Raw genomic sequence first — 22,749 nt, forward strand, 5'->3', positions numbered from 1 at the left:
TCTGCTTCTTCTCTTTTGGAAAGAATATCACTCGTTCCTTTTCTTTTTGCTGGGAGAGAAATGTTGTGCACATGGGTTGTGGGTAGAGAAGCTTGCAGACCACCATCTCAAAGAAAAAAGCATCCTGGACTCACCTAGATATCTTCTTAAAATCCCCACTTGTTGAGTTCAGATAGTAAACATAAAAACATCACTTTCTATTATGTGGCTCTTTCTTTATATTCTGTTCCTGAGACTTAAAGCAACCCCCAACTTCTGTCTGCTGTGGGTAAAGCAGTTGACAAACAGGTAATGCCCTTTGGGATGCCAATTAAAGAGGGGAGTCCCACAGGCAAAACAAAGCTCGGCTGAATCACTCACCACCCCTACCCCTGGAGGGGATTAGGCTGGGCCTGGCTCCAGGTCCCATGGGCCCCAGACAGCCTCAGCTAGAAGACCCCAGGGCTCTAGACTGAGTGAGGACAGGTCTGGGTCTCTGTTTACCTGGAACCCCCAGGGTGTGTGCTGGAGTAGGGCAGAACTCCTCTCTACTCAAGGTCCACTGCCAGGCAGGGGCTTTAGAAAGGCAAGAAGCCTCTGCCTCCAGATAGAGAAACCACCCTTGACATGGGACTCACTTTGTGTTTATTTCTGGTAGTGAGTGGAATTTGAAGAGCTGCCTCCTCCCCCTCGAATAGCATGGACGGCTGTTGGAGATGAGGCTGGGTAGTGTCCGGGGCGGATGGGCTTGGCTGTATCCAACCAACAGAAAGAAGAGAGAACAGACATTTAGAAAAGGCTTAACAGCAACCCTGATAACTACAGGTCACCTGTGACAACTAAAAGTCACAATTCTTACCAACAGTACAATTCTTATCAACCACCAGATCTCTCTGAAAATGGGAAAACTATCAGTATACTTAGCAAATCCAAGGCATCCAAATATGTAGGGGACAGAAAGAACTTAAACATCAATTAGCTCATTTCTAATTTGGGCCAAGAAAAGTTAGAAAAAAAGATTTTCAGTTTCATCTGAAATGGATCGTAGGTTCCCCATGACTTTCAAGGATATCTGTGTAGCCCCTGAAATTGGATGCAGAATTCTGCCTGTGATGCTGTTTTCTGGGGAGAGGGTCCATAGCTTTTAATAGATTCTCAAAGGATATGAAATCCTACACATGCAATGAACCACTATTCTAAGGTATGATTTAAAACTAGAAATGTGAAACTGCTGGTTTGCAATACATCTACACAGCAATATCTGATGGGAAATAAATTACATGTTATTGGAGATGTTTCAATTTAAAAAAAAAAAAAAGGAGAAGAAGCTGTTTAGAGAATATCCCTAAATTGTTTTTGTCCCTGTGGCTATCCTGGGAACCAGGACTCTGGCTACACCCTCATTTCCTACATGGGCAAAATGCCCAAATCCATACAGGTCTTGAAGAGGCTGAGACTCCAGACCTCCCCAGGTTCTGTGCCAGCCTGTAGCCACACCCTGTCATGGATGCCAGCCTGGCTCTTCCAGGGGTATTTCCAAACCCGCACTTGGAGGCTTTCCCTGGGGCTCTGGCTACATATGGGCTCCTTCATGCTCCCACCGGGTGCAGAACACAGGGCCCTTCACACCTTGCAGAGAAATATCCTCCTATTCCAGTATTTCTAAGAGTGTACCCATTTATAGCCCAAGACCTAGGCCTACAGCCTTGGCTGGCTTCTCTCTGCCCAGCTCAGAAGTTTTGAGACCACGATGTATGCTGGAATATCTCAGAGTAGGATAATGGGGGCGCCTGACATTCCCATTCCCACAGGGTGAGCACAGGGTGTGGTGAGGGCTGCGTCCTGCGGGCTCCAACCCAGCCTTTCAGATGTTCCAGAGTGGGCCAGCGCTGTCTTCACCTTTTAGCAAATCTTAGCTGAGAGGCCGCAGTAGCTTCTCAAACCCCGGGCGCCACGGTGCACGCACGTACCGATCTGGGCTGAATGGGCCCTTCTGGCCATGTTCTTGGCCCGCACGGCCTCCTTGATACGATCCACCTCCTGCTGGTAGCGCTTACGGTCCCGCATGGCGTTCTCCTTGGCCTCCTTCAGCGCGCTCTCCAGAGCCTTGACGCGCTCCGCCGTGGCACGCAGCCGCTTCTCCAGCTTGGGCAGTTCACAGCGCAGGTCTGCGTTGTCCCGGACCAGCTGGGGCAGGAGGATAAAGGAAGGGAGTTACTACCAGGCAGGGAGCATTGCACAAACCAGAGCAGCCAGAAGCAGCCCCTGCTGCTGAACAGGTGGCCCCTGCTAGGTTGTCCTTGGCACTCCGTACAACCACAGAAAGGAAAGGAAAACTCAGACTGTGGGGTCCAGGTTCCTGAACACGTGATTCACAGGGTGCAAGGAACGGTGGGGTGGGGATACAATTAAAACCTATTTCCCACCACAAGAAACTTTCCATCTGAGGCAGGATTTACCTCCTCTTCTGTTTGGGTGTGTGTAGAGGAAAGGGGGATTGTGTGAGAAAATCGACCACATATGAGAATACTAAATTAGCATGAGAAAGCTGAAACACTTAAAGTCGGTTTGAAAGGACTCAGTGAAAAACAAGCATGTTCCTGAGCTCTCAGACGGCTTCCTTCCATGCAGAACCTGCTGTTTACACTGGCATGGGGTTTGGACCCAGCTTTGCAACACATCCAGAGGCTAAGGTAAGAGGAGGAGACTGCGCCTTTTTGCTGATTGAAGAAGCAACAGCCCAGCCCTAGGTAGGAGTGGGCTCAAGGGCCAGCTCTTTATGTCCTGGCCATCTGACTTGGTGTAAGTCATTTGACCACCACAAGTCTCAAGTTTCTCATCTATAACACAAGTGTACTACATAATAGGGGACCCAGGTGGATGGAGGGAGTTTTGAAAATCAGAAAGTGCTACACCAAAGTGAACTACTGCTGGGTCTCCTGCTTTGTTCTCCTAGCATCAGCTCTAGTGCCTGGCAGAGAGTACATTTTTAATAAATGCTCATTCAATCCATGAATAAGATAATGCATTTCAGCTGGGTGCAGTGATTACAAGTCTGTAATTCCAGCACTTTGGGAGGTCAAGGTGGGCGGATCACGAGGTCAGTGGTTCAAGACCAGCCTGACCAACATGGTGAAACCTTGTCTCTACTAAAAATACAAAAAAATTAGCCAGGAGTGGTGGCGCACACCTGTAATCCCAGCTACTCGGGAGGCTGAGGCAGGAGAATCTCTTGAACCCAGGAGGCAGAGGTTGCACTGAGCAGAGATCGCACCACTGCACTCCAGCCTGGGTGACAGAGCAAGACTCTGCCTCAGAAAAAAAAAAAAAACATTAAAAAAACCAAAAATAAATAAAAATAAATTTTAAAAATGCATCTCAGAGCCCTATTTCAAGCTCCCTGACAGTTTCTGCTTTCGCATTTCTCATCGACAATTTGTTTGAGTGGCTTCAACTATCTAGAATCTATCATCCTCCCTCTGGGGAAAAAATGCCATCATCAGTAATATTGAAGAAGACTTAACAAGTCAAAGAGAAATGACATCTCCTCAGCCATGTGGTCTAAAAACTTGGGCCGTTTCCATCACATCCCAATTCCTAAAGAGGGAAAACAGCCATGCACACACCAACATTTAAAAAGAAAGTATCCAAGACAAATGACCTGCTGAAATCACTGGTGAGTTTGGACACAGTTATCGCTCTCTGTCATTCTAGACAAATGCCAGCACATCGCAGGCACCCGAGAGAGCATCTGAGATCGCTAGGAATGGGCAGCTGAGCAGAGAGGGTGCTGGTTCCAGTCCCGGTCCTCCCACGGTGCAATGAAGCAAGGCACCAGTCTGTTTCCCCATCTGTAAAAATAAAGGACTTGAACCAGCTCAGTGGTGTCCACTTTCAGGTCCACAGAGGTACCTCAGAGGTGTCATGGGAGACACAGAGGCTAGTTGGTGTCCAAAGTCAGGGGTGGAGGCAGGATGAAAAGACAGGCCTCTGAACACTTCCCTCTCCAACCCCAGAGAGCTCAAACCCTATGCGTTATATTTGGCTTTGATAAAAGAAAGTCCTTTATATATACGGGAAGTCACTGAGAACTAAAGGATTTGTAAGGACCTTTCCAGCCCTCATGTCCTCTGATAGTGTACAGTTCTTTTACCTTCAATCTCAGTGCCTTCTCCGCACACTGTGGCCAAACCTGGTGGGGCTTCTTTCCAGGAGAGAGGGGGGAATCAGAGGGGAGCGGGCAGAACTCTCCTACCTGCTTGTGAACTTTGGTGAGCTGCTCCAGGTTATTCTCCAAGAAGGAAATTTTCTGCTTCTGGGCAGCACTGCCCCCTCCATCATCGTTGTCCAACTCCACACTCTGCATTGACACCAAGGGGTCAGCAGGACAGGCTGTCACCCACCCACCCTCCGCCCCAGGATAATGTGGATGGAAAAAAAAAATCCCCATTCCCACCAAAGGGTATTCTGAAAGTGAAAATAGAGGTTCTAAAAGTTTAGACTCAAGAAATCCCCCAATTAATTTCCCTTATTAGTATGAAAAGCGATTTGAGGAGCTAATTTTTAGAGAGCTAAAAAAAAAACTCCTTCAAATCTGCTTTTGAAAGTTGTAGATGATTTATCTTCAGTAAAATATACATCTGCCTTTCATGTAGTAAATAGAGACTTCTTTTCAAAAGAAAGCATTTCAAAACTCATTAAGAAACAACAACTGTAAAAACATAAACCCAGGACCTAAATTTGATTTCAGCCATCATGATGGGACAACAAGTCACCAAACTTGTAAGCAAGTGTCTATGGTCCCACTGGGAAGTCTTAATGGCCTCTGCTTGTCCCTTCAGCTTCCAAATCTATAAAATTAATTAATGAATCAGGCTCAAATTAATCATCGCATCCGGGTGCTGGGTAAATTCTTGAAATTTATCAGATCTTGAAATTGGCAAAACACTGCACTCCTGGCAAGCCGAGTGGCACAGATAAATTGGAAAGTACAGGTCCTAACACATCCCAGTGTTCCAAGGTGGAAAAGCAGGTTTGCTCTGTCTGATTATAGAAGAGATCATCATCCTTTTTCTCAAAGGTAATGGCTACATGAGCATCTCAAACCTGCAGCTCTTCAGTCTAAAACTGAGCTCCCCAAATTTGAGCCTTAGCACTGGGCTCCCCAGGGGAGGGTTTGTTGAGACTTAGATTGCCACGCCCCATCCCTAGTCTCTGATTCAGTGGACCTGGGGTGGGGTATGAGAATTTGCATATCTAAACAGTTTCCTAGGTGATGCTGAGGCTGACGGCCAGAGAACCACTGGCAGAAAAACACTGGTCTAAAAGCAGGGCTTTCCTAGGGAGTTTTCTATCATGAAATCTGGAAGTCTGATCTCAAGCTCCTAACCCTCCCTAGGACCAGAGCCTCCCATGTATGGTCATGGCTTCCACCTCCTTCCTCGGACTGAACCTTTTCAGCCCATGTCATAACCTCTGGCCAGGTGCCCTCCCCTCTCTAGCCTCCCTGTCCATCACCTTTGCTCTGGCTTCACTCTCCTGCCAGGGCCAGGCCCCCATGGTCATTTGTGTTTTGGTCTGTGCTTACTACCTAATCGCCTAGCCATTGCCATGCAGGCCTTGAAATTGCCCATCATTTTCTGCCTTCTTTATTTTCATTTCCAGGATTCTAAACTCACTTAAAGCATGCTGTCAGGGGCCACGCCAAGCCCATGCTTCTAACTCAACACCAACACCACTGCTCAGCAATCCTTCTACTCTTCCATAGCACATCCCCTACCTTGGCGGCCTGAACCATGTCTAGTCTCCTTGGGTTTCCCATTCTCTTCCCTACTTCCCCACCAAGGACTGAGCCTTCACATAAACCAAGAAGACCCAAGTCATCAAATGTGACTTCTTTCCACCCACATGTATTTCCCTGCCGATCCTTCCAACTTGACTTCTCCACTCCTCCCTTCTAGGAATTTGTGTCCCTCCTCCTTACCAAGCCTATCTAATACATCCATCTACACTATTAACCCTCTCCCTCTCAGACCCGACTCTATCTTTGTAAGACATTTGACCTCTTTTCCCTTGGCTCCTTCACACTGACACACATTCACACACACACGTACACACACTCAAATATGCACACACATTTACACACATATGCACCCACTTTTCTTAAACAGACTCCTTCCTTAAACCTCTGCAAGCTGTTTGGGGGAGTCACCATTACGGAGTGTCTCCAGACTGCTGCTGTAGCACGAGGATGGAAGAAGCTCAGATCCAGAGACCCCGCAGGCCTGGGTTCCAGACCTATCTCTGGCTCTTCCCACCAGTGCAATATTGGGTAAGTTATTTAACATCTGAGCCTATCTCCACATCTGCAAAAACAGGAACACTAAGCACCACTTACATGGTTGCTGGGAAAAGCAAATAAAATACTGGATGTTGACGTGCTTTATAAACTCTGACCTAGCCCCTAATGGCCTTTTAACAAACAAATAAGAGGCTCTCTCAGTCCGACTTCTCCAGGTTTCTGGGCAATGCTTTCTGAAATGACTGCTCTAAATGTTTCTGTGTCAAGAGCTGTCGCCCTCACACAGTGGGGGCCAGAAAAATATGCGTTCATTTGAAATGAAGGCCAGAGAAAGTATTCTGACTTCCTTTTACCAAGAAGGAAAAATCAGATGGGAAAATGTTACCAAGTATTTTTTGCCTCCAGCACATTCTTTAATAACATTCTCTGGTGTGAAGTAATTAATTTTTAAGCATAACCAGCCCCGACTTAAGCAAGTGATATTTCAACTGAAAATGATTCTTCCCTGCCATCTTTGATTTTCTTCTCAGTCCCATTCAGACAAAGAGAACTCACTTTTTTAACTCGGGTGGTCAGATCCTGGACAAAGAGTTTCCGAAGGTTGTGCAGTGTCTGCAATTCTCTAGACTGGAAGAGATTTTTAAAGGCCACTTAAGTGCAGCAATTCACTGAATTTATGACACATTTGGCACCAGATCATTCCCCCGACACTTCCCAAGCCTGCCATGGACGCCGCTGGTGCACCCCCTTCCCTGTGACACCCCCACCCTGACCATGCCCACCCGTGGACCTAGTGTCATTACTGGAGCACCTTGAGGTGCAGAGCCTGAGAACCCAGACCACAAATTGTAAACTAGAACAAAGCCTGCCCATCTCCTCACAGTGGAACCACACATTTCCTCACCCACAAAAATTCAAAGGTTTCCTCACAAAAATTCCTACTGGGCTATGTTGTATCAGGGTGAATTCCTTTTTTCTTTTTTTTATTACGTAAATGTTACAATGTAATTCCAACAAGCTTAAATGAAAAGTTAGCCACAATATCTCACCGTAACTGACTCACATTTTTCATGTCTCCACACCTGCTTCAGACGCAAGTCCACACACTTGCTTGTTTTAAGTCACTGAGCTTACGGATGAGGCATTTCATGGACTTTCCTCCTGGGTGGCCCTGGGCAAGTTATCTAACCTTTCTGTGCCTCAGTTTTCTTATTGGTAACATGAGAATAAAAACAGTGGTTGCCTTATCATTGCTGTCAAGATTAAATGAGATGAACCTTATAATGTTCTTAGAACATTTTCTGGCACATATTAAGTGCCCAATAAAGATGACTAGTATGAATTTATTGATGCATATTTCATAACATAAAAGCCATTTTTTCATTAGGATTGTATTGCTTCCTTTTATTGTTAAAACTTTCACTGTAATCTTGGGGGCATTTTTTCCCTTCATTTTGGATTATTTTCTACAAATGAAACCTTAGGAATTAGATTACTGAGACAAGAGCCTGAGCCAAATCTGGTGATCTTTGTTAACAAGATCAGAAGATCAAATATTTCTGTCTGCTCAAGTCTCCATGTATTTACCATAGGAAATATGATCAGTTCCTTGCAAAATATTTTCCTATAGAGGAAGAGGAGAGAGCTAAATTCTGCATGCAAACTTTGTCTAAATTGACCTACTTTAACACAGAATTTCAAGGGATGCAACTCACACACGCTCACATCTAAAAGGAAGAAACAGACTATAAAGCTACGGAAACACTAAGTTTCTTGCAATAAAGGTTCTCTGTTAATTTAAGGTCTTATTACTGGGTCCAATTCTGTGTTGAAATAAGAAGCATCTGAAGTCAATTGTGTCCTCGGATGAGGTAAATTACTTTCTGCAGGAAACCAAATGGATCTGTGATTATGAATAATGTGCACACAGGACCTGTTTGAGGCTGTGCCGCCTTCCAGCCCAGGGGCAGGGGTGCAGCACTCACTCTGTTACAGACACACTGTCCCAGGCCCTGCCGGAGGGAGCTCAGCCCAGATACCCTGCTCCTTAACACCTGCGCCCACCCTGCATGCACTCTCTCTCTTTCCTGTCAGTGGTTTCATTACTGATTGAACCGTAATCACAGTTTACATTTTTCATAAAAACACCACCACACCAAAGGGGAATGAGAACAGAAGACGGAATGAGAACAGTTCTTTGTCCAAGGCCCAGGCATCTCCTGGGGTGTAAATACTAAATATAGAGTCCTGAGTTTGGCAACTTTCTCTCATTTTGTTTGTTTTTAGGGAGATTCAACAATAAACAGTTTGGGAAGGGTAGTATAAATCATTTAAAATCACTTGTCCCTTTTATTTATGCACACTGTGCTTAGGCACCTGTCATTCAGCCTCCTGTGGCAATGCTTCTTCCTCCATCACATTCATTATCATCCCTCCGCCTCCCCACACATGTCCCTCTTCACATCACAGGTTGCGACTCTCCATGCCAAAGCTCAAGGCTCAGCTTCCTGTCACAGTGGACAGCAAGGGTGGGACCAGCAAGGAGGGAATACAAGTCTCATCAACGCACCCAGAGGAGGGCTCCCACCCCAGAGCCCAGACAGTGTCCTGTTCCAGCCAGTCAGCCGCCCGGGGCCAGGGATGCCCCGATGGCCAGTTGGCCTTTTCCACCACTGTCTCCTGCAGCGGGCTTCCCAGGCATTCACCCCCTGGCCAGCAGGCTCCATGCTCCACCCACCCCACCCAAACACTCCAGGAGGCAGAACAGGCCCTGCGCTGAGGAGGGCGGCAGAACAGTCAGCCAAGGACAGTGTGTCTATTTCTGAAGAACATTTACGGCTCGGGGAGGATTCCAAGGCTGAGTGAAAACATCCGAGTCTAAAACGGCATACACTGCAGGGCTCCACTCTTGGATTTTAAAAGTGTGCATTTGATGCGTGTGGGTGGTGAGAGTGAGGGAGAGAATGTGGGTGCCACGAAGCCAGTGTGTCTGTCCGCGTGCATGGGCTGGGCGAGGGTGAGAGTGGGGAGCAGTCTGGGAGGGTGCGCATGGAACCGCGCCCAGCGTGGGAGAGAGAACGGACGAGCAGGGAGATGGGAGGAGCTAGTGAGGAAAATACGTCATTCAAAAGACGCAAAAGACCACTCGAACTTCAGAAAAGGCAAAAGAGCTGATTCTTTAAATATCACACTCCTGAGTGGATGAGAGGAGAAAGCATGTGAGTCCGTGAGCATGGAAATGAGTGTGCCTGTGAACGGAGGTGGTTGTGACAGTGAATGAGTGTATGAGAGTGACGGGTGTGAATGCGCCTGCATGTGTGTGAGGGGGAGTGTCCTGGGACAGCATCTGTGTAAGTGTACAAGGGAGTGTGAACATGGGTGTGGGTGTGAGTGAAGGCAAGCAAGGGGAGTGAGGGTGAGCAACTGCACGAGAGTGATTGTGTGAATGTGCGAGTGAGAAAGTGTGGATGATCATTAGTGTGCATGCAAGTTGTGTGTGTGAATGCAAGTGTGCATGTTCTGTGTGTGAGCAAGAGTGTGTGTTGTAAGTACTTGTGTATGGAGGAGCATGCAGGAGTGAGTGCGGCTGAGCAGAGGCATGAGAACAGGAGAGTGAGCTGCTGACTGCGTGTGTGGGCAAGGGACTTGTGAGCCCCGGTGTGAGTGTGTGATGATGTGCTCACATGCTTGAGTTGTAGGTGTGAGTGAGACTGAAAGAGGGCGTGGATGGCTAGGGACAGTAGGGTGAGAGTGCCTGAGAGCTCACGGATACAAAGGAAGAAAACATCCCAAAATATTTCATTGATATCACTGATCTCTGGCTGGTAGAAATATAGTGAAATTTTAATGTTCAATATTTTTCTGAATTTCCATAATTATCTATAATTAGGATTATCACTTCTCTGGTAAAACAGATGTAGATGAAGCAATTTCATGGCTTCATTTCGGGTTCCCCAGCAGCAGCCCCCTCCACAGGCTCCTCCTCCATGCTCCAAAGGCCCAGCTCCCTTTGGACACAGGCATCTTCTGTCTCCAATGGCTGGTGCCCTCATTTCCTCTCCCTGGCTTTGAGGTGCAACAAATATGACTAGTCCATGGGCCAGAGCACAATCTCAGGGCCAGACCCAAGCAACCAGTTCCCACCAATGTGGGGTCACCAGGTCCTTGAAGATGGATCAGTCCCACACAGATCCACATGACCCATGAACGGAGCCAAAATGGATGACTGTATCTAACCAACGGTTTCTCTCTGTCGTTGAATCATGTGAAATGCCTGAACGTGTTTTCACCAAATGGAGAGGCTATGTTAGAATGGTCTGTCTTAAAGCGCAGGCTGTGGGGCATGGAGCCAGGCAGCTATCCCACAGAGCAGCTGAAATGGAAGCCGACCAGAGGAGATGATGCCAACAAACCCAGACACACGACAGAGAAAACCAACCAGGGTTTCAAATAACAAGCCCTTCCAAAGGTAGGTTGGGCCCATCACTCCTCCACCCAAAGCCCTGCAGGTCTCAAGGTTTTATCTGGCCTGAATCACTGCAGCCTTTACCTCTCTGTGCTCACCTTATATCCCTGTCCTTCCCTCAGCTGCAGCCACACAAACCTCCCTGCTGGCCCCCAACAGGACAGTCCCGGGCTTATCTCAGGGCCTTGGCATGAGCTGTTGCCTCTGCCTGGAATGCTCTCCCCAACACATCTCTGTGCTCAGTTCTTCTCCTTCTTCGAGTCCCTGCTCAAAGGTCAAATCCTCATGGAGCCTCCCCCAGGCACCAACCTATGCACATTCTATAGCAATCTGATAGAGTGCAAGATTTGCTTCCTTACTGTTTATCGTCTCCCACAGCTAAAGGTAAGCTTCATGAGGACAGGGATCTTATCTCTGTTGTTTATGGATATATTCAAGCACGTTGAAGAATGCCAGCCGTTAGGAGATGCTCAATAAATATCTGTTGAATGTTGAGTGGAAGTATGTCACAAAGTGCAGGGCTGTAAAATTGCTAAGTTGCAATTCAGCTTAATCCTCACTCAGGGGCTCCAGGTTACTGCTCTAAGGATAGATGGATTGGTTGACTGATTCTGTGAAAAGTTGAGGACTAAATTCTACAAATCCTACTTTTCCATAGAATGTCTTATCTAAAACATTACACAGAAAGGTGTGCATGGATAAAATTTTGAAATAAACAATCCGACAAATCACAAATGAATCCGGTCTTGGAGACGAACATAAATCGGGAAATATCTTGACATACCACTGTCTCCTCCAGCCCTTTGAGGTCTTCTCTGGCTTGTTCCCTTTTATCGTTGAGCAATCTGAAAAACAAAAAGGAACCATAGACCACCATAGGGGACTCAGAGATTTCAGCAGATACTATTTGCATCCACAGATAAATCAACAAAACCCACCAACAAGCACACAAATAGCCATTGTCTGTTTTTAAATTAGCCCAATCTAACCAGAATATCATGGGGATGAGAGAAAATAGAGGAAATATTTAGAGTGCACTCACAAGAGCTTTTCCAGCTTCATTTCTCTCTCTTGGTCCTCTATTTTCAGCTTGTTATAATCAGAACTAAGCTTCTCCTGTTCCAGTTGCAGTTTCTGATTCAAACTGAAATTGAGAGGAAAAAGCAATATATTCCACATCAGTCTGAAATTCTGAGTCATCAGGCTAAAACCGTGGTTCTGTTCCAACCCTATTAGCTCTGTACAATAAAGGCAGTAATTCTGCAGGATTTGGAGGGATCAGAGAACAGCCTCACAGCTTCCTCCGTGCCCAAGTGAAAACTAATTTCTGGGGTGCATCTAAGAGTCATGAAACATAAGGCTTTGAGGATATATTTATAGTTTGCTTGTGCAAGAGCTTCAGGGGAAAAATAATGAGATGGGAGAAGGGCTGATATTTTAAAACAGAGAGCCCATGTCAGAAGAACTCTGCTTCCTCGGCCCCTCGGACGGCATGCACTCACTTGGGGAACCTGATTTGGCCATTTCCACCTTCCCTCATTTCTGGTCTGATGTTCTAAAAACATCCCCCAAGTCCAAATGCCTCACTGATACAGGGACAGTTCCTGCCCTCGAGGAGTGGGCACAGAGAGAAATTATGAAGAAAAGACAGCCTGGGCTCTGCTGCAAACAGAAACTCGCCATCTGGTTGAGGGTGTTTGGTCAACATTTACATCAGCCCAGGACTCATAAAACCTTTCCTAGAGCCACGCCTAAGCGCCTGTAAAGGAACAGCTATGCACTACCAGAAGGAAAACCCAGAGTCCATTTGAAAGGCACAGGCCAGGGAAGCTTCCCCTCCACCTAAACTCACTCACCAACCAACCCTCTTTCTCGTCTTCCTTCCCTCCCACCTCCCCCTCCCTTCCAGGTGAATCTGTGAGGGTGATTAATCAGAATAACGAACATGAGATATCCCTGAAGGGGAAAAGCACAACATGGCAACAGCAGGGGACGGCCGGAGAGGAGAAAAAGAGGGAGGAGGCTAAGTGCCTTCCTTCAGGAACTGGGCACCGAGCCTGGGTCACACCATTTAGACTTTTGCTTGGGTTACCATTCTCCTCTTTTAAAATGCAAATGCACCTTTCGAGCAGCTCACACACATTGAAAAGGGACTTGGATCAGTAGTCTGGAGAATTAAAGTCTAACTCCAATCTGATTCCTATTTAGCAATGTGACCTAAAGTAAATCATTTTGCCTTGCTTCCCATATAGAAATCTGTTTCTTCATCTACAGAAAGCGGGAGGGGAGGGAACAGTGTAGACCCTGGGTGGGGTGGGGGTGGGGAGGTCAGCATTTCAATATAATTGGTTTTCTTTGTAATCCCAGGTCTTTTATGCAGAGCATTTGAAAACATTATTCTGAAGGAGCAGAGGGCATGTCAGAGGCTGCGACAAGGCAGGAGCACAACATGAGGGGGTGTCACCTGAGAGAAACTGCAATGATGCCATCCTGGTGGCAGTGCCACAGGTCACTGGCACCTCTACCTGAGCAGACACATGACAGTGTGGGACCCTAAGAAGTGAGCACATGGAACCAGGTGGCTGGGTTGCCCAGTGAGCGTGTATGTGTAGGGGGAGAAGGGGAGGCAGTGGTGCTGTCTTCTCTCGAGTGTTTATTAACCTACTAGAATCCTGTAGTCAGGACCAAATTTTTTCTTTTCTTTTCTTTTCTTTTCTTTTTTTTTGGTGCTTTCATTACAGATGCTCCCCCCCATCTACTGGGGCATGCGTCCATCCAGTGGAATCACCTATGTGACCCTGGCCCTCGGGGACTAGGAGAGGCAGCTGGGCCCGCCTGCCACCTGCCATGCCAGGGCTCCAGGAGGCTCAGCTCCAGATGGGAGAACAGACCTTGGAAGCAGCCCGCCCAGCCTGCTGTGTCACCAGGGCAGTGCCCACAGGGCAAGGTGAGCAGGGCCCTCGACTAAGAGCCACATCCTTCCGGGCTTCCCCAAGAGGACCGAGGCATGACCACCCCCACGCCCCTGGTGCCCTGGGCCGACTCACTCCCGAATCTCATCAATGATTTTCTGCTTCTCCTCAATTTCGTCTCGGAGTCTGGACAGCTGCTTCTGGTGAGCTTCCCGGTGGCTCTCCATCTGCTGCTCCAGCGCCTTCTGCATCCCAGGCCAAGAGAAACATGTCATCTACTCGTTGGCACTCAGCCCACTCTGTGACAAGCCCTGGATCTGGACCTACCTCCTTCCCTGTGTCCCTCAGATGTCAGATCCCAAAACTGGGGGCATTTCTGGCTGTTTTGCCCCCAGGACCCGGCCTTGCTTTATTGGGATAACAAAACCCAAGATCTGTTATCAAACCAAGTTGGCCCTAGAAGCCAATTAGCCCACCAACTAAATAAAAAGTGTTCCCTTGACCTTTTACAGCCCAGCCTGAGCTTCTCCAGCCAGGTCAGTCAGAGGGCACCAACCTCTCCCTATCCACGTAACCTCCAGACAAGCCTGTAACCTGTGTGAGCTGCACTCCCTCACATGTAAAACTGAGATAAAAGCCCCTGCCCTGCCCACTGCACAGATTTATGATGATGTCCAAAGGAGACCTTTTGGCAACAGCACTCTGAAAACAGGAAAGGGACTCCCACGACGCATGATTTTATTCTGCTGGCTGGAGCAAGGGCATGCCGTGGACGTCTTTAACTGTGGACCTTGACTCAATGAGGCTCATAGTTTGCCTACAACTAATCAAAATCCTACATCTTCTCCTGTCTCATTTTATTCACCTAAAAGTCTTACTCCACAATCAATTTTCCTTTACAGTTTAAAATGTGACCAAAAGAAAAATCTCTATGTTTGAGATAGAAACTCAAATTTGGTGTGTTCTGCGTAAAGGTTGGAGGAAGAAATCCTTAGAAGTTAACTCCGACAAAAGAGCCCATGCAGTGATTGGGGGTGCTACCCTTTCCCTCTTCATCAGGAATGGTGAAGACAAAGGTATTAACGCAACTTAACCATTCTCTACAGACATCTTGGGGTTTCTGGACTTGTTCATTTCTAAGCCAGACTATACTCTGAGATCGACTCTGAATGCCCAACAACAGCCCCTCCCCTGTCCCCTGCCATACACGGATCTGAAGGTGACAGATTTTCCTAGAACAAGCATTTCCAATCCAAATGCACACTGGGCTTGATGGAAGGGGCAGCCACACACACCTTCATTTCTTCAGCATCCTGCAACCGCGTCAGATGTTCCTTCTCCTTATCCTGGAAGCTGACTTCGTGCATTTTTTCTGTTTTGAATTTTAAATGATGATTTAAGACTTAACTGGTGGGACTCACACCCAAAAGCAAAAATTAAAAAACAAAAAGCAAGAAAAATGGCAACAGAGTGAAACATCAGCTTATATCAGCAATTACAACCATGGCATAAAGGAACAGGCAAAGACTTCTGGCTAAAGCCAAGGCTGCCCCCTCCTGCAGCATTCCTTCCACGGGGGAGCGCGACAATTGCAGGGGACAATGCTCACTGGGGGACAATGCTCACTGGGGGCGGCCCTCCTAGGACTGCACTCTGGCTTTATGTCACCGCATACCTGGGAGGGCTTGTTTCCCACCTGGTCTCTGTGAGCAGCCCAAGGTCATGTGCATGAATGGGCCTTACAGATGATAAAGCCCTCTGTGACTGTTAGGTGGCCTGTGGACCCATGCCATGATGGGAGTTCTAGGAAGACCTAATTTACCTCCCATGGGTAGGCGTTTATTCTCTAAGAATCTGGGGCAGGAAAACATAGTCTGTTTCCAGGATGGGAACACGGGAAATAGAAAGATAGCATAACATTTTTGAGATTAAACCAGAAGGCCCCATGTTTGGGGCAGGGCTGCAGTGTGGCACTCCTGTCTCAGCATATGCTTGGTCGATGGTGCTCCCTAAATGCCAGCCAGGTGCAATGGGCAGCCCCAGCTGGGGAGCTGGGGTGCCAGGGGGCAGAGTGCTTTACGACAGTGACATTCAATTCATTATTTCTCTCTAGTCTGTTCCACTTCAGGTTTTCTTGCCTCTATTTTATTTCAACTCAGTGGCCCCACTGCAGAAACCACCGGATGCAAGAGAGAAACATGATTTTCCATGTGCAGTTTTGATGGTGCACCTACTCCTAACATGCCATGTGTTACCACACAAAGAACATGTTACAAGGTTAGAGCAGAGAGTGGGTATGTTCTTTCTTTTTAAATTTGCCTTGGCATCTGACACAAAATGCATTTACTGAGCAAACTGTACAACAACAATAAAGGATATAAATACTGATAACAGCATCACCAATCCCAACTACCCTATCACAACCACTTTTATCTTAAATATGAATTTTTAGGAACACAAGCATCCATTCACTTTTTTTTCAAGATGGAGTCTTGTTCTGTCGCCCAGGCTGGAGTGCAGTGCCACGATATCGGCTCATTACAACCTCCGCCTCCCGAATTCAAGCAATTCTCCTTCCTCGGCCTCCTGAGTAGCTGGGATTACAGGCGTGTGCCACCACACCCTGCTAATTTTTGTATTTTTAGTAGAGACAGGGTTTCACCATGTTGGCCAGGCTGGTCTCGAACTCCTGACCTCGTGATCCGCCCGCCTCAGCCTCGCAAAGTGCTGGGATTACAGGCGTGAGCCACTGTGCCCGGCTGCATCCATTCATTTTTAATAGTTATAACCATAGTAAGAATACAATGATATATTGTGATTTTCACCTAACATTGCATCATAAACATTGCTGCACATCTTCATGTATTTCATGTGAAGAAAAAGTTCTATTAAATAACACGCCATAGTGTGTTAACTATTAGACATTTAGATGGCTTCCTCTTTTTTGCTGATCTAAAATTCTGCAATGATCAAAAGGTATGAAAAATGTTACAGTTATTAATATGTATTTTCAAATGGCTTTCTGAGAAAATTCTAACAATTTTCATTGCAACCCATAATATATATGTTCTAGTTTCACATTGCATGGCACATACATTCTTAATCCTGTTCTACTTTCTGCATTTCTAGACCCTCCTCTTGAATTTCTGCTTATATTCATTAATATTTATGAAGTGCTTCCTATGTGCGAGGCACTTCCCTAAGCTCAGGAGATCACAAGGCTGGCTGGCAAAGGGTAGAGCTTGTTCAAGGGGGTGCCAGGGAAGCCACGGCAGTTCAAACTTTATATTAAGAGCAACAGGATGCCATGGAAGGGTTAGAAGTGTCGGTTTGGACAGAGAGAGAATGTGAATTTTAGGATCATCCCTTGGGATGCCACACAGTGGCTGGCCCAGAGCAGACTGAGGGTGGGCATGGGTAGATGGATGTAGCCACAGTCCTTAGTTAACCTGGACAGTGAACCAGAGGGGCCTCTGGCAGGTGAAATGGACAGGCTCTGGTGACCAACTAGAGTCAGGAGGTGGGGAGCAGGGGATTCTGATTTGGGTAACTGGGTGGACTGTGAGGAAATGGGAAAATGAGCAGATTCAGTGTGGGGACGGTCTCTCAGAAATCTCTCCTTTTAGGCTGGGCACGGTAGCTCACTCTTGAACTTTTGGGAGGCCGACGTGGACAGATCACGAGGTCAGGAGTTCGAGACCAGCCTGGCCAATATGGTGAAACCCCATCTCTACTAAAAAATACAAAAATTAGCCAGGTGTGGTGACACGCATCTATAGTCCCAGCTACTCAGGAGGCTGAGGCAGGAGAATCGCTGGAACCGGGAAGCGGAGGTTGCAGTGAACTGAGATTATGCCACTGCACTTCAGCCTGGGCAACAGAGCGAGACTCCGTCTTAAAAAAAAAAAAAAGAAAGAAAGAAAAGAAATCGCTCCTTTTTTTCTAGTTATGCTATTGTTTGCAGTAGACCTAGAAATGCTTTAACTGAACGAAACTAAACATCACGATTCCAGCCAACCAGAGGCTGTCTGACTCAGGCCAGGTGTTTGACACCTGCACGTTAGTCAAATATTTACCCTGGGCTCGGAGCTTTGCCAGCTCTTCGCTGAGCGAGTCCTGGGACTCTTCTAGCTGCCTCCTCTTCTGTTCCATGTTCTGCATGTAGTCTGTCAGAGACTTGATCTTGGCTTCGTGCTTTAAACAAGCAAAAAGGAAGAGTGAATGACTAGCAAGTGGTCATCCAGGCTGGCCTGGAATTGTCTGGTAGGAAAATGCAAGAGACGAGGGGTTCCTGAGTCCCTTTTCTGAGTGCCACAACCAAATGGTGCCCATTTTACCCTTGCCTTGGTGTTCAGAATCATACCAAGACAGACCTCTGCTTCTCCCTGTGCTTCTCGGCTTCATTCCCCACAGACACCACTCATGGCAGGCCCCTCCTCACCATCCACTTAACATGAGATGCCAAAGGCCGAGCTGGTTTCCCTTCTCAGAGAAAAGCGTGCATGAGAGAAAGGGGCTGGGAAAAGTGCAGGGCTGAAGGCCTCATTCATTGAACATGCACCTCTGGATTCCGTCTTCACCATTCAATTATTAGGTCTTCCCTTTTTCTGTCCTTCAGACACACCAACTCCCATCTCAGGGCCTTTGCATTTTCCTCTCCCTGGAAGCTTTCCCTCCCCACCATCACCACCCTACCACATGCCACACACACACACTACCCTGGCTAGCTCCTTATCACTCAGGCCCCAACACTTTCTTACAGCACCTAATGTCTACATCATTTGTCTTGTCTTTTTTACTTGCTAGCTCCATGAGGGTAAGTGCTTAATAAATATTTGTGAAATGAATGGATGAATGAGAGCTTGTTGGCTGGACAGGGACAGTGGTAACTTCTAGGCAGATGGAAAATATATACAGAACACTCCCCTCTCCAGATCTGGGGAGCTCAGCTTTAGGCAGGAAGACCCTGGAGACTGAGCTTTAATCTAATGAAATAACCTCTCCAGAACAACTCTTCCGTTGGAACAGTCATCTTATAAGCACAGTTTTTGGTGACGAGGATGAATGTAAACAAAGAAGATAGCATTTCAGCTGGAAAGACTGTGTCAGATTCCTTAGATCACATCAGAATATAAACAGCCATGGTTTCTGTTACTTTTGAACCTCAGGAAATAATGGTCGAATCTTTGCTATGCATGAATTGTAGCAGAGTGCAAACCACCAACTAATGGAAGCTGTGTTTGTTGCTGATGCAGAAAGAGAACTTTAGAACAGGTACTCTTTAAACTCAACACATCATAATATTCTCGACTCTGATCTCATACAGCAAAGTCAGTGTCAGTCTGAGACCTGGACGATTCAGAGCACCCCACTGGGCCCTCCTCTGGCTACACCCTACTCCACTAAGCAAAGAGTTCACAGGCCAAAGGAACATGTCCATCTGAACCTATGTCCCCTATAGACCACCCTCAGAGTACTGGGGACCTAGAAACTTCCTACTCCAGGTCTGAAGACCAGGGCTGGCACTACCTCTTCCTCACCCATTTAAACAAATGGCAGCCGGCATCTAACAGTTCCATCAGTTCACATCGGGTGCAAAAGGGAGTTGGACATGGAGCTGGTATGTCCAGCTTGAAAGAGAAGAGGGTGGGCTGCAGGCCATGGGGTCTCCATTAGTACCCTTGCCTTGGCCCCCAAATGTTAGAGGCAGGCTGGCCAAAGCACATGCTTTTGGTATCATAGATGACCTAGAAATCACATATGAGGTACACTGTTGCCTAATGCATATCATTTTTATTTTAATTTTTTATAAATAACAACTATATAATCATAAAAAAATAAAGTTCTAAAGCCAATCCAGAAAAAGTGGTGTAAACCATAAACCAATCTATGGACTATTTCCCCCTGATATTCCTGGTCTTATCTGCAGGAATGCAAAGCACAATATAAATCCAACTCAGCATTTTCATTTTCACTTAACTTTATACCATTAGACTTTCCCAATGGCTAGGTTTTTACATTTTTTATAAGAGCTGCATAATATTATTCCATGTAACTTTATCTTATTAGTCTATCAATGGATATTTGGGCAATTTATTTTATTATAATGCAAAATAACACTGTCTTCAATACCTTGCATAAAAGCTTTTAATATTTTTAATCAGGAAATGAGAATACCACATGAAATAAATTTTTTTTTCATTTTCATTAACAATGAAAAATACTGTCGGTGAAATTACCGGACTAAATTATACTTACATCTTTATGGTTTCTGATTTCCATGGCGCTTTCCAAAAGGACTGACCAAATGATACTTTTATCAACAATGTATGAATATATCAATTCTACTATCACACATTAGCACTGAATAATCTTTCCAATACATTTCTGCTTATTATGTTGGTTATAAAATGGAACCTTGTGGATCCATTTTAGACAGAGAGGTTGGAGGTGTTTCTATGATTACACATTATTATGGTTAAAAGCATACCAGAATAAAGTGTGCTTTTGTCCGCCTCAGTATTATTTGACACACCAATCCATGTTGGTATCTGTTTCCTGTTTACTCCAAATGACAGCCTATTTTAATGCCTGGCATAAGGCAGTAAGTAGTATACAACTAGACCCCTCCTGGAAACGTCGGACCCAAATACCAAGCTCAGATATCAGTGGTAGCCCAGAAACTGGGTTGCTGTTTTCCGAAGCTACCTTATTAAACTGAAAATGCCACTCCAATAGGAAGAAGAGCAGCCTTACTCAACAGGCAAGTGAAATGTACCCTCGGGCTTGAAAAGCCCTTGAAGACATGGGCTTTGGGTTCACACACATTTTTTTGAGTCCTAGCTCTGTCATTCACTGGCTGTAGGTGTTTGGACAGATATTTAGTCTAAATCTCAGCTGCCTATCTGAGGAATAATAATAAAACCTGCCTACCAGGATTTTTTTCAGATTAAGTGAGAAAATGCATGTGAAGTACTTAGCACAGTGTATGGTACATAGTAAACACTCAATAAAATGCCACCTGCTACTACTACTATTAGTAGTAGTTTCTGTTTTTCCATATTAAAGTGGACCTATGGTAGAGATTAAAAGATGAGGGAATATTGCCTTACTTACAGGAGTTTTAGAGATTCCACCCAATCTTTTACATTCATTAGCTAGCTAGCCATCCATCTATGGATGGGTAGATAGATATATCCTCGAAAAAGGGAACGGACTCAACAGAATTCATCTATTTCACACAACAAAATGTAGCCCTAGGAATAGACCTGGGCTGCCATCACCTGGGGAGGCCAAGCTTACACAAAGCAGTCCCTCAACTAAGCCTAAGGTGCACCATCAGCACCAGCAAGGGCATGGAGGGAGCAGATCTCAAGACAACAAGAGTGCAATGATGGGGAAGGGAAGGGCCCACCTGGGAGATGAGCAGCTGGCAGGCTGCCAGCTCCCGCTCGCTGGCATTCATCTTCCTGTTGGAGTCCATCTGGGCGCTCTCGAGCTGTTTGCTGCGGTTCACCAGGGACTTGACCTCTGACTTCATCTTGCTGATGTACAGGCGGGCCATGGTAAACTCCTCCTCAATGACTCCATTCACATCTGCCAACTGAGCAAAGAAGGGGACACACTCAAATGTTGCCCACAATTTCCATAGGTTCACGGACTCCCTGGAAACCTGCCCCTGGATCCCCAAGGTGTCCATGGATTTCTGGTTCAGAATCCTAATTAAAGGACAAGCGGAAAGTACTAAACATTCAACCCCAAGTTCTCCTAAACCTCAGGTGAAACTTTCAGTTGAAACCCCCTACTAAATATAATCCTCAATTAACTAGGTTTTTCATTACCATCAATTTTTAGAAAGAGAAATGACAGCATAAGAAGAAACACTGAAGATTTTTAAAAGGAGATAACTTCAAAAAGGTATTCCATTCAATGTCTTACACCTTACATCTCTGTAACAGCAGCGACACCCAATGCTCCGAAAGGTGATGCTGAATTCCTATAAAAACTCAAATCAAAACTTCATTAATGTTCTCTATAGTGTGCTTATTCAGGTAGACAAGTAGTATAATGCCTTGAATATGTTTCTATAAACAAGGATTGAAATAAAAAGGTGTTTCTATGTAGTCCTCAATTAAACAGAAAATCGAATAAATAAGAATGTACTATGAATTACCAAAGGGCTTCTTGATGAAGGTTACTCAGCATAACTTTTCATTACTACTACCAGTCTATTTTCCTTTGCCTTTTCACACCTGTTCCTTCCAAACAGACAGTAATCTAGCTCATTATTTAAGATCATCTGAGAACAACAGTCTAAATCCACCTTAGAAGAGAAGATTCTGACAGCCAGCATTCCTGCATGATCTATATTTAGTTTCTAAGTTTCAAAGCTCTACTTGAAACAAAAGTTGAAGCAAGCTACTTGGGATAGAAATCCATCCGCTGAAATGCAAACATGGTCTTTAAGAGCAATTAACCAAATGAGCAAGTAACTGTGTGCATATTTTGTTTAGCCACCAGAGTGCAGCCTAGCACCTTAAGAGAAAACAAAGAGCCCTGTCCAGAATCCAGCGCAGAAACACAGGCTTCCACTGGTTGAAAGACAATGACTCCAACCATGGTTTTTTGATGTTCCACAGTACACTCTGAGTGCCCACCTATGTCGTTATTGATGTCATTCACTCATCATATAACTATCTGTTCAGTAAACATTTGAGGGCTAAAAAAATGGAACCAGGTATCAGCCCTGAAATTTGATAGCAAATATGAAGTACACTAGAAACTGCTGAGTGCCTGTAATTTGGCATCAACCTTACCATAAGAATTCAACAACAATATAAATAGCCAACACACATATAGAAAAGGCTCAACATCATTAATTATCAGTGAAATGCAAATCAAAACCATAATGTGAAACCACCTTGCTTCTGCAAGAATGGCCATAATAAAAAAAATAAAAAAATAATAGATGTTGGCATGGAAGTGATGAAAAGGGAATGCTTTTACACTGCTGGTGGGAATGTAAACTAGTACAACCACTATGGAAAACAGTGTGGAGATTCTTTAAAGAACTAAAAGTAGATCTGCCACTC

The 22,749-nt window shown here is 45.7% G+C and overlaps 1 protein-coding gene across 1 annotated transcript in view; it reads right to left on the reverse strand.

Annotated features, from left to right (window-relative positions):
* Positions 1 to 22,749, reverse strand: part of KIF5C (kinesin family member 5C) — a 152,065-nt gene that overhangs the window by 14,456 nt on the left and 114,860 nt on the right. Inside the window, exons 16-25 of the mRNA XM_003816687.7 lie at positions 21,072 to 21,260; positions 17,734 to 17,851; positions 14,953 to 15,029; positions 13,793 to 13,902; positions 11,788 to 11,889; positions 11,530 to 11,590; positions 6,836 to 6,907; positions 4,235 to 4,339; positions 1,950 to 2,166; positions 618 to 731 (exon numbers count right to left, since the gene is read on the reverse strand). Of these exons, the coding sequence (XP_003816735.1) occupies positions 625 to 731; positions 1,950 to 2,166; positions 4,235 to 4,339; positions 6,836 to 6,907; positions 11,530 to 11,590; positions 11,788 to 11,889; positions 13,793 to 13,902; positions 14,953 to 15,029; positions 17,734 to 17,851; positions 21,072 to 21,260 (1,158 nt within the window). The 3' untranslated portion in view covers positions 618 to 624. The remainder of the gene's footprint in view (positions 1 to 617; positions 732 to 1,949; positions 2,167 to 4,234; positions 4,340 to 6,835; positions 6,908 to 11,529; positions 11,591 to 11,787; positions 11,890 to 13,792; positions 13,903 to 14,952; positions 15,030 to 17,733; positions 17,852 to 21,071; positions 21,261 to 22,749) is intronic.

Source organism: Pan paniscus, chromosome 13 (assembly GCF_029289425.2).
Source record: "Pan paniscus chromosome 13, NHGRI_mPanPan1-v2.0_pri, whole genome shotgun sequence".
Classification (NCBI taxonomy): domain Eukaryota; kingdom Metazoa; phylum Chordata; class Mammalia; order Primates; family Hominidae; genus Pan; species Pan paniscus.